Source organism: Equus caballus, chromosome 24 (genome assembly GCF_041296265.1).
Source record: "Equus caballus isolate H_3958 breed thoroughbred chromosome 24, TB-T2T, whole genome shotgun sequence".
In the NCBI taxonomy this organism is placed as follows: Eukaryota; Metazoa; Chordata; class Mammalia; order Perissodactyla; family Equidae; genus Equus; species Equus caballus.
The window spans coordinates 47,841,512-47,857,314 of record NC_091707.1 but is presented as its reverse complement, the minus strand read 5'-3'; the positions used below and the strand labels follow the sequence as shown (position 1 = coordinate 47,857,314).

Here is a 15,803-nt window from a genome sequence, read left to right as displayed (position 1 = left end):
CACCTCTAGATCCAAGACAGCTGCTCTAGCTCTCGTCATCACACCTACATCCCAGCCAAAGGGAGGAGAGAAGTGACAAGGGGACCACACACTCATTCTTTTAAAGCATGATTCAGAAATTATTACATATTGTTTTCACTTAAGTCTCACTGGCCAGAATTTAGTCACATAGCCACACTTCACTGTAAAGGAAGCTGAAAAACCTCGTCTTTAGTTGGGAGATTGGATATTGGAGGACAATACCCAGTTGTGGCAGCCTCTGCCACATCATCCATCCAGATTCACCCAAGCATCTCCTTTCCTGGGAAGCCTGTTCCTCCTGGAGGGCCCCCATTCTTCTCTCCAGCGTGACACTTACCATACTGAATTGGGATTACCTGCTCCCTTATCTGGACGGTAAATAGACATGGCCCATGTGTCATTTATCTTGAGTCCCTGGTACCTACAACAGTGTTGGCTGTGTGTGGCGTACACTGAATGTGTGTGGCATAAATGAATGCTGTGTTGCTGTGCTATTGGCACTGGGACCTGGGTTCTATGCTCTTTATGGCGGGAGGGAGGACCAGAGTGGCCTGGCAGGTCAGTTAGTTGCTTGGCCCCACATGTGGCTCCTTCACCTCCCTGCCTTCCACACCACAGAAATCGGGGCATCTGCTAGTGACCACAGCGGGGTGGATGGAAAGAAGTGGCCCCTGTTCTATCAGCTGGGTAAACACGCAATCCTGAAAAGTGTTTAATCGGTTCAAATATTTATTTTAGGTTCAAGTGATATAATTTAACTCTTATCAAGTCCAAAGGGTGGTGGGGAGCAGGCGTGGCTGTTTCAGCCCTGTGCTGTTTGGGGTGGGGCCCTCACTTCCAGACTCTCAGGGGACTCCGTGGCCCCCCTCAGCCAGGAGATATTATCTCCAGGACTCGCTCTCTCTGGCGTCCTCTCCCGCAGCCCCATGGGCCCTGCATGCTTTCCACCTCTTCTTCCCATCCCCTGAGGTTTCACCTGTGGGGTTGTAGCTTCAACAGTTATTGTCTGATATGCTGGGGTCATCTGCTAGAGACGGGCAGCAGGGAGCTTTGGACCACACCAGGGTGGACGGGTGGGGGCAGGAGAGGAGACCAGCATAGTAGGTTGGTCTCAGGATGAAATATCTAGATTTTTAATCACCTGCCGGACTCTTGCTTATAACTTGTTATGTTGAAAGAGCCATCTGTCACTTCCCTCCCTTGACCTGGGGTTCTGAGAATGGGTGTATATGAAGGAACCACTCCCCCACATCGTTTGCCTGTGCCGAGACCTGCCCTTACCTCCCGGATTCGGGACACTGCCAGTTATGTGTCCTCAGAGCCCTCTGCAAGGCCCCCCCCAACTCGTTCGTGTTCATCGTCCGTCTTCCCCAGTAGCCTGCAGGCCCTAGGAGGCCAGGTGATGGTGGCCCCATTTCAGAGACTAGGAAGCAAATGCTGAGCGTCAGTGACATGCACAGGGCACCCTGGTGCGGTGGTGATGGAGTCAGAACGGGTAGCGGGGTTTCCGACCCCAGGCGTGGGGAAGAGAACACATGGAGATTTCATCAGCATGCTCTGAGAGGGACCTGGCAGGCCACGTTGGTGGCTGACCTTGGGCTGATTGCTTCCTCGGCATGAATTTGCACACCTGGGGACTCTCACAGCCTCACCAGGCTGAGGCTTTTGTCTTGAGCCTGAAAAATGGACTGGATTTCCCAGTTGTGCCCCAAGAGGGCCTGTTGGTGCCCATTTTGAGGCCAGGAAGAAGGTGTACCTTCTCCTCCTCTGAAGTTCCTCCCTCCTGTGGTTGTTGAGAATAAACTTCTTCCTTGTCTGGATCGCCTGGCTCCATAGGAGGAAAGAGGAAGTGTAACTTACTCCATCAGGCCAAGCACATGTTGCGTCAAAGCCTCTGGAGGTTCAGGACACTGTCGTATCAGCCCTGGGTGAAGACTGGGATGGGAATAAGGCCTCTGCTCCTGCAAAGGGGTCTGAGGCTCTGCTGGGCTGGAGCTGTCCGCCAGATTCCCCCACCCCACAGAGATGCGATATGGGCCACAGCAGAGGTGGTTGGCTGAGCTGATTTCCTCGGGTGTCCCGTGGCTTAACTGACTTTCCCCTCTTGCCTTCAGAAAAGTTCCAGAACAAAGTATCTTCATTTCTGACATAATTCACTTCCATACTCTCTATCATGCCAGGTGCTGTTAGGTGCTTGAGATACAAATGTGAAACAGACCCATTTCTTGCTTTCAAGAAACTCACAGCTAACTGTAATACAACATGCAGTGCTGTGAAACAGGCTATAGCACATGTTTGAGTATAAAAGCAGGCTCGACGTGCTCTGTTGCCGAGGTGTAAAAGAAAGCTGTGAGGTTTCTAAGGAGGGCAGTAGTAGAGTCACGTGATCCTTTGCATGCGTTGGATGGTTCTGGAGGTCGTGTTTAGCTTGCTTTTGAGGGGAGTGCGGGCCAGCAGACTAGTAAGGAAGTTATTACCATCATTTAGAGAAAAGACAGTGAGGCCTTGGAGTCTTTCGGGGTAAGGGATGTAAAGAAAGAAGGGAATTTGCAAGATTTGCAGAAGAATCGTGTGAGAGTAAGGAGTGGAGGGGGGAGGATTGAGGGATGGCTGAGGTTTCTAGCCCAGGACACGGGGAAATGGTGACGCCATTAACTGAGACGGCAGAGGTGGGTGTGGGGATCACAGACCATGACGCTGAGGATGCATGGCGGTCAGGAGGCGCGGGAGGGACAGGTTTGGAGGGAACTAAGAGGAGGAGCCTGCGGGGAGGTGTCGTGGAGCCGACAGGATTCAAGAGCTGCGGTGTTTACCGACTGTGTTCGTGAGAAAGGGATGGTCTGTATTGGAAGAAAGACGTTGCCCTTTCTCCTAATTGGAATCTGTTGCACTTTTTATCTTCACTTTGGGATCAGCATTTCCAAAAAGTTAGTTAAGATTCAGGGAACTGAATTCACTCATAGGAAATCAAGACCCCACCAATAAACTAAAAGGAAGGAGAACTTTTTTTTTTTGAGGAAGATTAGCTCTGAGCTGACATCTGCTGCCAATCCTCCTCTTTTTGCTGAGGAAGACTGGCCCTGAGCTAACATCCATGCCCATCTTCCTCTACTTTATGTGTAGGACGCCTACCACAGTATGGCTTGCCAAGCGGTGCCATGTGGACACCTGGAATCCGAAGCAGTGAACCCCCGGGCCGCCGAAGCAGAACGTGTGAACTTAACCCCTGCGCCACCAGGCTGGCCCCAGGGAGAACCTTTAAAGGCACACAATCCACTAGCCCAGAGCATTGCAACAGTAGGCACCGCCTGCTGCAGGCTGGAATTCAATAATGGCCATGTCTGCACACCAGAAAAGCATTGTATGATTTAGACTGTGCTGGGAACTTTTTAAATAAGACTCTAAAATCGCAATACAATTGTAACCAGCAGGTTGGTCTTAGAGAAAAATCCGGTTATGAATCCCCATCTTGAGTTTTGAACACTTAAATTCCCTCCTAGGGAATTATTCCCTTGAATAGCTTCTTAAACTCTGACCACGTTGCATGGATACAGACCCAAATACCACTCACCATCATCTAGCACCCAGCTGCACAAAGTGTGGCCCCTGGGCCAGCAGCATTGGCATCACCTGGGAGCTTGTTAGAAATGCAGAATCTACCAAGTTAGACCCTGCATTTTAACAAGATCCCCACTGATTCATATGCACATTGAAGTTTGAGAAGTATTTGTCTGGCACAGCAAGTCCAGATATGGTTTTGCATTGAAACCATTTAGGTAGCTTTGAATAGCTTTCCAAGCCTTAACCCCAGACGTTCTCATTTAGGCAGGTGATTCTCTTGGGTGGCTAGGTTTGGGAACCACTGGCTTGTGTAAGTTCAAAAATCCTTCTCTGTGGATGGACAAATGGCAAGAATTTTAATAAATGGAAATCTAGTTTGAGCTCCATGTTTGTCTGGTTTACAATCACAATAATGACTAAAGCCTCATGCCCTATTAAAAAAAACCCCATATCTAGATTGGCCATAAGCAGCCTTGTCCCGTTACTCTCAGGACCATTTGATGCATGATGCTCAAAAGGGAACATAAGCGTCCTCCTCCCCTCCCCAGCCCCCACAAGTGCAGTGAGCGCTCATACGTTGGCAAAAGTTGACTGGGCTTGGCCAATTCACTGCCCAGTTTGAAAGCAACCCGAGTCAGCTGGTGTTTACAAAGCGCTCTGGGTGAAAATAATTACGCAAGAGCTAAACAATGTGAGCCCTATTAGTTGAATAGTTTGTTTCTGTAGAAGTCGCAGCTAGAAGAGGCTTTTCAGAACTCTCCTCCAAGCTCTTGCTTTAAAGATAGAAAAATAGAATCCATGGAGAGGTTGGAACCTGCGTTCAGCTGGTTTCCTCCAAGAGGAAAGGATGTTTTGTTGTCCGGTAAAGGGACCACATATAGTTGCCTAATTAGAGGCACAACATGAGCAGGCTTTGTATTCTAGGCTTCGTATCAAGCGTTGGAAAAAGTGCTGTAAACACGAAAAGATCTGGTTTCTAATGATTGCCCAGGACCCCTAAGACACATGGAGTGCAGATGTCCTGGGAATTCAACAAGCGAGTTCTCAAACGCTGAGATCGTTAATTAAGCAGGTGTGGGGAAGTCGGTCCTGTGTAGCTTCCAACCTTGGCTGGGCTTGTCTCGCTGAAAAATGGCACTGACCCAGCCCAGCAGCAGGCCTGAAACTGGCTTCAACTGGAGGCACAGGAATGTGTCATTGTTATTTTCTTCTTTCTTATCAAGCCCCATTAGCTTGAGCGAGGAAGGAACAAGAACGGTCTGGGGAAACATGTTGCTTCACTGGGTAAAAATTTACTACCAAGGAAATGATTTTGCTGTGTCCAAAAAAGGACTAGTGGAGGCCTTTGGAAAGGTGTAGCCTTCCAGAGACTTTTGGACAGTTTCTCCCAGTGTCACCCAGTGAGAATGTTTCCCGTTGGCGGATGGCCATTCTCACACAAGAACAGAGACGTTCCGCGGAGGTTGTGGACACAGGCTCGCAAAGGCAGTTTATTCACAGTATTGGAGAAGAGAAGACACGGGAAGAGGGAAGCATCAGAGATGGAGCAAAGGGTGATCATATTTGAGTGTGGAATTCAGTAAGACGCAAACCCTTGGGTTTTCGGAGGTCTGTAATGATAGAATCATAGGTGGGAGCCATAGCGCCCAAGTGTGGAGGTAGAAACTGAGACCCAGTGAAGGAATGGACCCTACCTTTTGTCACTTTTTGTTCCAACCTCCTGCCATGTGTCTGGGGCTCTAGAGAAGTCTCCACATGGCTGTGGTTGAACCATAGAACTAACCATGCCTGACAGCCCGCTATCCCCGGTGCTGTCATCCTGGCCTCTGTGGTGAATCCCAGAATGCAGCTGGCAGCAGGCAGAAGCCAAGCTTTCCCCTGTCCTTCTCAGCCTGTTAGAAAGAGCACCTCACCAGGGAAGGGGGCTAGAATTTTCTGGGTACCTACTATGGGTCAGACAGTGGTGTTGGGGCCCATACCCACGTTAACTTATGAACTCTCCTGGCAGCCTAGGAGGCGGGCTGCCATCGCTCTATTCTATAGAACTCCCGAGGATCCGAGAGGTTAAGAACAGGCTCAGTAATACTCAGGCATTAAGTGCGAAAATCTAGATTCACACCCAGCTCTGCCTGCTCACCGCCCCCCCCCCCCCCCCCCCCCCCCCCCCGTCGTTCTTATTCTTTTGCCCACTAATCCTTTCTGGGGGACGTCTTAGCCCTCGGGTCGTTTTTTCTTTTAAACTTTGCTGCTGGGAGAATGGCCTACGAAATGTTCTCCCTGGGGACACGGGGAACCACTAGTTTTTGTTTTGTTTTACAGTTTTTAAAGGACATTTTGTCTCAATTAGAATTTGTGTTATGAAAACAGTTTAAGTATTTTCCTCTTAGCCTTCAGGAATAAATGCTGAAATGCAAATGCATGTATGTATATAGTATGTACATTCAAATATAATAAATAGCTGGCATACCGATGCATATTATTTATATTCGTATTTATGCATACTTATGGCATTCCATTAAGTCTGTCGTGCCTACCTATAGAGATTTTTAGATAACCTGTGCGTTACACTAAGATCATACTTGGAACCATTAGTTTGACATGGGACAGAAAAGTGCGTTGAGCGCTGTTTCTGAGAAGCAGCCCACCCCCAGGAAGCCATATCATTGGCGTAAGCCTCCCGTGCATACCCACGGAGTCCTGCGGGAACTCATCTGACATAGAGAGGGCTGCGCGTCACCAATTGCTTCCATCCCAGACTCCTGCTCCAAGGGCTAAAACTGCCAGTAGCTTTGTGGCCTGCGGCCCCTCCCCATGTTCTCCCTTGAGTCAGCCTGGAAGATTCGGTTTGCTTTGTTGTCCTGGGTTGTTGGGTCGTGTATTCTGATGTCTTGAGGCCGGTGCCTCCATCTGGTGCCTCTGTGAGATCTTAACTGGGTTCGAAGGACATTCTTTATTCACGTTGCCTTAGTGCACCTGTCCACACAAAGCTTTCTGTCTGGCTGGTGACGTGAGACATAGCTAGCCATATGACATCCTAAATGAGAATCCCTAATGTGTGAACCGCTGTCCTGAGGCCCTGGAGCCCACTTCTGCCCGTGGCCTCCTGGGAGGGCATCGAGGAGATGAGGTTGACTGGTTTTGACGACTTTCCTGGGTGAGCAGTTGTTTCAGATTGAGAAAGTTTCCATTGAAGGGACGTCTGAAGGAAGGGGTGACAGCTCTGACAAAGCTCCGTGGGTCAGCAGAGCTGTGCCACTCAACGCAGAGGACGATTTCTTCCTGGGCGGGCACAGTGCTGGGCTTTGATCTGCTGCCAGGTTCTGGAGAAGTCAGCGAGCTCCTGCCTCCAGTTGCCAGGACGCGGGTCGCCTGGACAGCAGATGGACCCCCCCTGGGGAGAGACGAGTCGTGGCTGCTGTGGTGGACTCCTCCCAGTGCCCAGGCGGCTGCCCAGGGCTGCAGCCCCCAGGAGGGAGGCAGGGAGCCGGCATAAGGATTCTGGGAACAATACAGCTGGAGGGACTCTGCTCCATGCTGTCTCTTCCAAGTGGCCTGAAGGTTTGGAGGACACACAGAGCCACAGTGGAACATAAAGAATGAATAAGCGAATAAATGATTGAATGAACCGAGCGTTCTTTTCTCTTAGGAAACTCTTCCTAAACATCACACAGAAAAGGAACAGAAATAGCAGGCATGGTTTGCCTACGAGGATAATGACACTTACTCAGGTTGCTGTAACTTGTGCTTTTCCACTGATGCAGAAAAGGATGCTTTGCCAAAGAATGTCCTTGGAGTGGTTTGATGTATTTTTCCTTCTGTTATTTAAGTCGAATGTATTGAATGTAAGCAATTCAGCTGTGAGCTGGAATGTGCGATGCATCTCTTAGCCCTGTGTGGAACCCACAGTGTGAACATTTCCAGTTTCAGCTCCACCAGGTGCGTAAGCCGATGGTGGTTTTTGATGGGGGTGGTGGTTGTTAAACTCCACACACCAAAACGGTCTTGTCAGCAAGTTGGCTGGGAAAAACTTGTCTGGGGGCTTAAAGGCATGGATGTCTGTTGCTCGTGTATTCATTCATTCATTCATTCATTCACCAAATAGTATTTGACGTTTGCTGTGGACACAGCATTATACCAGGTATGTTTTGAAGATATAAAGATGAGACACCCCCCCCCCCATAAAACTCCAGGGACTTATTGAGTTCTCAAAATATGTTTATATTGACAGTCTATTCAATGAGTTAGAGAAAGTTACAAATTGAGTGTTTCGAACAGCATCAACAGAAACGCAGTCTGACGGAGTTAATTCTTGAACTCAGTAACAGTGGTGGAGTTTTTAAATGAACTGGAAAGATTTTGTTTCTAGGCCTGAATATTTTGCGTGTGCCTGTGTGTGTGTTCGTGCACACACGTGTGCACACATTTAGGCCCCGCCTGCCCTGCTGAGCCCAGTCTGGTCCACTCACAAGTGACTGTTTTCTTTCTGCAGGACTTCACGGGCACACTGTGTGCACCATAAGGGACGCAGACACAGAGCCTCGGAAACTTGCTCTCTCTCTAACAGCTCGCCTCCCCCTTGGGTACCCCTCGCCCTTCATTCCCTTCAAGGCAGGAAAAAGAGCACAAATTCCTAAGGCTATGTTGTTCCCAGGGTACAATTGCCATCCATCACTTCCCGCTGGAAATATGTAAATAGGCGCCGGCCGATAGTGGCATTATTTATTATCATAGGCTTCACTATGGATCTGAGCAGGAGCGGCTGCCTGCCAAGCATTATCCCAGGTTCCCCTGGGAGGCTGTGCTGGGTGGGCAGAGCTAGGGGTGGAAGGGAGGCCAAGGGCAGAGGCAGGAGCTCTTGCAGCTGAGAACAGGGCTGGGTCGTTGCCACTGAGGCTCACATCTTCAACACATCGGGGTTGGGCGGAGGCTGCCACCAGCTTGGGACCAGGGTCTTGGAGGCTGTTCATGTTTGGAGAACTGAAGCCTGGCTCCCTGCAATGCCCAGACACCTGGTTATTTGGGGGTGGGATGGGAATTGATCAGTGTTGTTGGTATTACTTGTTGAATGTGGGTGGTTGCAGATTGCGGTGATGTCGCTGGAACCCAAGAAACCATTGCTTACCTGGCCAAATTTTTCCCTGAGTCAGCTGTGCTCGCTTCCTGAGCACACAGCGGGCCAAGCCCTGGGCTGCACGAGGCCGCCCTCAAGCAGCTTACACTTTGGGGCCCTAGGCCTCCCCACCCCCTTAGTCTGCGATCTGCAATGTCAAGAGGTAGACGATTTTCCCGGAGGGCCAGGAAAAGGCAGCAACAGCCTGCCTGTCTCTCCTGAACCTGCTTGGTCTCGGGTGACGGGACCTCCTTCATTCCCACACAGAGGGAGCTTGGAGGCAGGCAGGCGGGGAGGCCTGGGCTCAGCTCTTGGCTGGGGGCTCATTAGCTCCTTCACCATAGTTTTTCCGTCAGTAAACTGGGGATCACGAGCCCACCGCACAGGGCGATTGTGAGAACAAATGTGGTAACATACGTGCGGTGTCGGCACGCTGTGCAGGCTCAGTGAATGGCAGCTTGTAATAGTATTGCCAACTGCACGATGGTCCATTCAGGAGAGATGGGGAGAAGATATCGCTGAGCAAACCCTGTCTGCAGTAATAAGGGGGGCGCAGACAGGTGAGGGCAGGACTGACCAGGAGGACGGGCGGTGGAGTCAGGCCAGGCTGATCCAGGTGCCCGGTGAAGCCTTGTGGAGCGAATTTCTAGACGAATGTTCAGGGCAAGTCTCCTCCTCCAGGTCCAAGTGAGAGTGTGGCGTCAGGAGGTCCTGTTCCAGGATTCCGAGCGCTGTCCCTAAAGTGCAGCGTGGGGAGAAAGGAAGAAGGATTTGTTTCAATGAAAACAAACAGTTTTGAGTGCTGACTGTGTACAGCTGATGTCTTGAGAAATATGACCATGAATACAGCTTGGTCTCTATGCTCTGAAGCTCTCAGTTGAGGAGAAGTGACTGAATTGGACACAAATGCCTGCATCCCGCCAGAGAGATGTCGCAGCACCATGTAGCAGCGTAGAGAGACCCAGTGTGAGCGGAGGGCAGCGAGAGATGAGCCCCCGGAGCTCCAGAGGCAAGGGCAGGCTGGAGGCCTCCGTGAAGCTTCGGGAAGGAGCCGGAGCCGCAGGCTGAAAGATTTTCATGGCTGGACGCAATCAAGTGACTCGACGACCAGCTCCTGTTGGCAGGGGCGTTTCTTTTTCTTCCGTTATGTTCTCAGAGGTGTTTATCACAGCTCTGTGCACACTGTAGGTACACAGCAGACCCCTGTTTAATACACGAATGGATAAGCCCAATACAATACGCATTTCTAGATCAAGTAATGTTTATTATCGAGGTGACCTGCTTTCAGAGAATGACGGCATAGGATGGCAGGAGGGTGCCTAAGGAGGTGTGTTCTCTTCCTGCCCATTTCTTTTTGTGGATTCAGGGGAGCAGACTAGCTCTGCCCCCTCCAGGGGAAGGTCAGTGTCTCCTAGTGGTCCCTATCAGGGAGGGGCTTCCATCTCCTTGGGTGTAACCCAGAGACATTATCAACTGCTTCCCAGCCAGTCAAGCAGCAGCTGGCACCTCTGGTGGTTCCAGGGCTCTGGATAGACGGAGGTGACATTCTTCGGAATTTGTCTGTGTTACAGATGTGGACGAGTGTGCAACAGATTCCCACCAGTGCAACCCTACCCAGATTTGCATCAACACCGAAGGAGGGTATACGTGCTCCTGCACCGACGGTTATTGGCTTCTGGAAGGCCAGTGCTTAGGTAAGCGCTCTCTGGGGCTCCCAGGGACTCTCGGAAGTTAGCGGTTGCCCATTGTATTGCAAAATGCGGGTGTAACTGCGTGGCCTAACAGCAAGGGGCTTTTCTTTGGGGGAGGTAGAAAGCTAAGGAACTTATACGTAGCACCATCCTTTAAAATCAGTTGTCCACCGTCACTGTCATGTCATCATCAGAGTTTTTGAATGTATTTTTTTAAGGGCTTATGTTTTATTTTACCTACACCTTCCTGCCTTCAGGAAGTTTCTATTCAAGGCAGAAAGTGACAGAGGGAATGATTATTTTGTGCTAGTTAGAAGTCATACTCAGGGGGCCAGCTCCGTGGCTGAGTGGTTAAGTTTGCACGCTCTGCTGCGGCGGCCCAGGGTTTGGATCCTGGGCGCGGACATGGCACCGCTCGTCAGGCCACGTTGAGGCGGCGTCCCACATCCCACAACTAGAAGGACCTGCAACTAAGATATACAACTGTGTACAGGGTGGGGTTGGGGAGATAAAGCAGAAAGAAAAAAAAAAGATTGGCAACAGTTGTTAGCCCAGGTGCCAATCTTAATTAAAAAAAAAAAAAAAAAGTCGGGGGCTGGCCCCGTGGCCGAGTGGTTAAGTTCGCGCGCTCCGCTGCACGTGACCCAGTGTTTCGTTAGTTCGAATCCTGGGCGCGGACATGGCACTGCTCAGCAGACCACGCTGAGGCAGCGTCCCACATGCCACAACTAGAAGAACCCACAACGAAGAATACACAACTATGTACCGGGGGGCTTTGGGGAGAAAAAGGAAACAATAAAGTCTTAAAAAAAAAAAAAAAAAGTCGTACTCAGAGAAGGGAACACTTCTGCTTAGTCACAGAACGTTCCAAGTCTCAAATGTGACCATCAGATTCCATCATTGCCTCCCAGCACTCACCACAGCCACCCCCACGGCTGCCCCGCGAGCGGTGGTCTTTTTACTCCTAAGGAGCCGGTCATTGCCTATTGAGAATTTTGTCCCTCGCAGTTGGCATCTGCTATATGATCCCTCTGTTTATTTTTCCTGCAGGATTATTTTCCTTTCTTCCCTCTAGTTTTTGGTGGAGCCAAGTGAATGAATTCATAGCAATCTCTAGCTGTCACTTCAATTTCTATTTCTAGGATGTGATTTCTATGCTGTGTTTTCTTGGAAAAGCCCTGCCAGTTTAAATTCTCTAAGACACTATTCTGTTGCCTGAAAGTCAGTCCTGGAGGAGCTGAGAAATCCAAACAACATCATGGAAACAAGAGAAAAAACGGTTCTTCTTTCCAAGTCTCTCTTGATTGAGACAGAATTTCGGTCTGCCCTGGAGCCCTGTCCGAAGCATCCTCGGGGCCTGATAAGCCAGCCTAGACTTGGCTTGGTTCTCCTTCCCAGGAATGCACCGAAGAGCTGGCTGCACATGGGCATTTGTGAATATCATGGTCCCTGTGCATTTTAACCAACCTCAGCTATTATGGAAAATTTGATGCCACTGATTTGAACATAAGCAGATCGGTGTGAGTTATTTGAATGGGAACTTAATATGTAGAATTTCAGAGCTGGAAGGGATGTTAGATATTATGTCATCCAACTTTTATAGAGTTGGAAACTGAGACTCAAAGAGGAGGAACATTTTGGACTAAGTTAGAACGAGTTGGGTCTAAAATCTGTCTCCTGTTTCTCAGTCCAGTTTTTTCCACCACAAGGGGGTGCTAGAGAGGACCAGGTGACCAGGACACACAGGTGGGATTATAGAGACCTGAAGGCCAGGAAACCCCTCCCCATCTGAGGGGGGCCAGCAACTGGGACATTCCTCCAGCTGGAAGGGTTCTTCTCTTCCACAGAGCGTGAAGCTTGGGGAAGGATGCTCCTGGAGGCCTAACATGGTGCCACACGCACAGTCTGCTCACACTTCACATTCGAAGTGAAGACCTTTCCTACTTGTGGCTGAATTCATGCCTTCCCTTGGCCAAATTCATCTTTCTCTTTCAAAACACAAGTTACCTGCTCTCTACCACCCTCTCTGTGCCCTCTGGAGGCGTTGCTTTTGCAGAAAAATAAGGGGCTGGGGGCTACCTTTCCTCCAAGTTAACCCTGGGCACACGATGCCCTCTTCTCCCCCTGCTGCCTCCCTAGCCATGGTGATATGCCCAACTGCACCCTAGGAAGAGGTCAGGACCAGCAACTGCACAAGTCGGTGTGCTTTCCAGGCAGGTCTGCGTAGCTCTCAGTGGGCAGTGGGGTGGGCCAGGTTAGAAGTAGCTGCGACTCAGAGAAAAAGAGGAATCATAAGGGCAGGCACAGCCTCTGCGGTGGGCTGAACAATGCATAAGGTGGAGGCAGGGTCTTTTCTGGTGGTAGGTGGTAGAACCCAGGCACAGAGACAGCTGAGCTGACCTCCAGAGCCTTGGGTGGACCCTGGTTCCACAGGAAGTGGGGCACCAGGGAGGGAACATTTAGGGGGAGGTGGGGATGAGATAAGGACCGGTTACAGGTACAGTCAGATCAGCTGGTCACAGCAGGTGCTTGCATTGGTGAGGACTTGGTCTCCACCTGTAGGCTTCATTCAAGACATCCTATTCCACAGGAGTGAGTTCGCCAGCCCGTCAACTTGGGGTATTGGGAAGTGCTTTCCCAATGACATCAGGCTCCCATTGACTGGCCCATATCAGTAGGGAGTTGAGTTCAGACTGCCCGGCTCTGCTAGAAGGATCCATTCACCTACAGAGCTGCTTGCTAAGGAAAGGCCAGCTGTGGTTTGAAATAGGTGCGGTTATCTGCTCTCGTGCAAGGAGGAGATCCAAGGTGAACTCCAGCATCCTCGTGTTGCTGGATTCATAGGTCTGCAGACTGTAGTGCTACCCATCTTGTCCTGGCCTACCCTCACGCTTGTTCCTGACGGCTGGACGTATTCATTGTTAATGGAACTGGCAAGGAACCTAGTGGAGCAATGCTATGGATTCCTCTTACAGTGTAAGCTAACTCCTCACTTCCCAGGGCAGTGAAATCTTCATATAGAATCTTAGAGTCGAATCCTAATGTTGGTAAAAATCTTACAGGCCATCTTGCCCATCATTCCACTCTAAGCAGAAATTTCTTTGACAACTTTCAAGATAGATTCAGGTGTTCACAGGACTGAGATGGCTCAGGGAGGGTTAGAGGGAGATCAAGCCTCAGAATCCAGCGGGTAGCACCATCCCTGACATTTAGTAGGTACTGTCTTCACGTTAGCTCCCCTTTGCTTCCCTTCTTGACCCTGCTCCAGAAGAGATGGGCAACGATGATGCTGAGGATGGCGTCAGCGATTGAGAAGAAACGTCTTACCTCGTTTGCGTTTCTGTTTCCAGACATTGATGAATGTCGCTACGGCTACTGCCAGCAGCTGTGTGCGAATGTTCCTGGATCCTATTCCTGTACATGCAACCCTGGTTTTACCCTCAATGAGGATGGAAGGTCTTGCCAAGGTATGTGACGCGAATGATAACTTGAACACAATTTGAAATACTAGATGCTGTCTTCTTTGGAGTCTGGCAGTTTACGTTGGTGTTAAAGTGTATTCCCACTTATTGTCACTGCAGGCCCATCCCTGTTGCTTACAGAAACCTGAGATGGGAACAGAGGTTATGTGAAACATCTCAGAAAGTGCTCTGAGTATTGCTGAGATTAGAAGCACAGTCATCCATCAGCTGGGAGGGGATGGTTTCATGGATTTGCCTCTCTCCATGTGTCTGCTCTCCTGAAGGCGCCTTGCCAGCTTTCTTGACTAATCAGAATTTCTCTTGCATGTCCTGTAGCCTATGTTTGATTCCTGAGGCCTAAAGCACGGTGGTCAGAAATTGATGAATTGACCACCACTCCTGACCTTTGATGAGTTTCAAAAGAGACACATTTAACATTTTCTGCAGGGATTTCATGGGCAATTCTGATGCCTCTTGCTCCAGTTTTCCCTCCGTCCTGTGCTATGAGAGCCTGTTACTTAGCAAGGAGTCTGCTGGTGGTTGTTACGTCCCTACTACTCAGTATTCCCCACAAAAACAGAATGAAACAAAGGCACTTTCTGACATTCACATGATCACTTCAAATACTGATAAGTAAGAAAACAAGCTATGTGCCTATTTCGGTTTCCATCTGAAGGTTTCTTCTGCTCAGGAAGTGAATGGGGGACTTAAGATCCAAGGAATTAGGCAAGTCCCGCCTGGTCCCCGGCTCCCCACCCCCTCCCCTCGCCCAGGCCTCCAGTCCCTGGCAGCTGCTCTGTCCAGGGTGGAGGCAGTGGTGGAGACGCAGAATGAGGTCTTTGTCTGGAGCCTGCCACCAGGTTTTGCAGGGCCCATTTCTTTGTCACACCATTGGAGGTCTGGCTGGCAGGCTCCTGGCCAGCTGGTTGGAGGATATTGTGTCTCCATTAGTTTAATCGTATCAAAATCTTTGGGTAAACAGGAAGGCATGTGCGTTAAAGAGTTTGATCCTGGATTTTTTGTAAGTCTCTCTTCCAAAGCTGGTTCTGCTAATTGTTCCAAGAAGTCTCGACTGTGTTCCTCTCGCCAGGAGAGGTCATTTTCTTCTGAGAGCCGAGGCCGGGCTGGTAGGTTGAGGGGCTGGGAGAGCAGGGCCCTTCCTTCCCCCTGGAGCAGAGAGCAGGCGCCTGGTTTCCCTTGCTGCTGTGATAAGCGGCTTAGGGCAGATGCAGGCTTCTCTGTGCCAAGGCCGGGGGTTGGAGGTGCCAGCCCAGGTTTTCCCCCAGAAGTTGGCTCGGTCCCTGAGGAACAGCCATGCGCAGCAGAGCCAAAAGGCCCATGTGTCCTTCAGGCCTCAGGGATGGCCTGCGACAAGAAGCAGATAACACACCTGGCAGTGCCAAGTCCAGCAGTGCGATAAAGCAGCAGGAACGGCACCCAGGCCTGGACACGGGCAGTGGGCCACTGGGAAATTGCATCAGCAGGGCCCGCCGGGGGCACAGGATACACAGACTCCCTCCAGCTTTTGTAATCTCATGCGAGGAAGAGCACTTTACATTCTTCAAAGCACTGACACGTCTGTGGATCTCACTGAACCCCCACAGCAGCCTAATGAGGTAGGCAGGGCCGGTGTTTGGAGCCCTGCTTCCCAGAGGAGGAAATCGAGGCTCAAAAAGGTTAAGCAACTTGGCCAAAGTCATGTAGCCAGGAGCGGGCAGAGTTGAGGGTGGGATCAAAGGTCCAGCCCTCCTGTCCAGCAAGTCAGAATGGGGTATAGTCTGCTCCCACAGGATTCAGATAACATAGGGCCCGTGTGCATCCCAGGGCTGGCAGGAAAGGGCAGCCAGGGCCCAGGCCACAGGCTCCTTTGGGTCCTGCTGCTCTGCAGAAGCAGTGAGAGCTTCAAGAGGGTGGGACTCACGCTCATTCATCTTGACGTGGCGAGTGTGTGGTCGGAAG

General features: G+C 50.4%; 1 protein-coding gene across 2 annotated transcripts in view; it reads left to right on the top strand.

Moving 5' to 3' along the window:
• The window catches only part of FBLN5 (fibulin 5), a 74,984-nt gene that overhangs the window by 38,926 nt on the left and 20,255 nt on the right, over positions 1-15,803 (top strand). For both annotated transcript variants that reach the window (XM_001494595.7, XM_005605406.4), the window contains exons 5-6: positions 10,264-10,386; positions 13,734-13,850. In XM_001494595.7, coding sequence (XP_001494645.3) covers positions 10,264-10,386; positions 13,734-13,850 — 240 coding nt within the window. The remainder of the gene's footprint in view (positions 1-10,263; positions 10,387-13,733; positions 13,851-15,803) is intronic.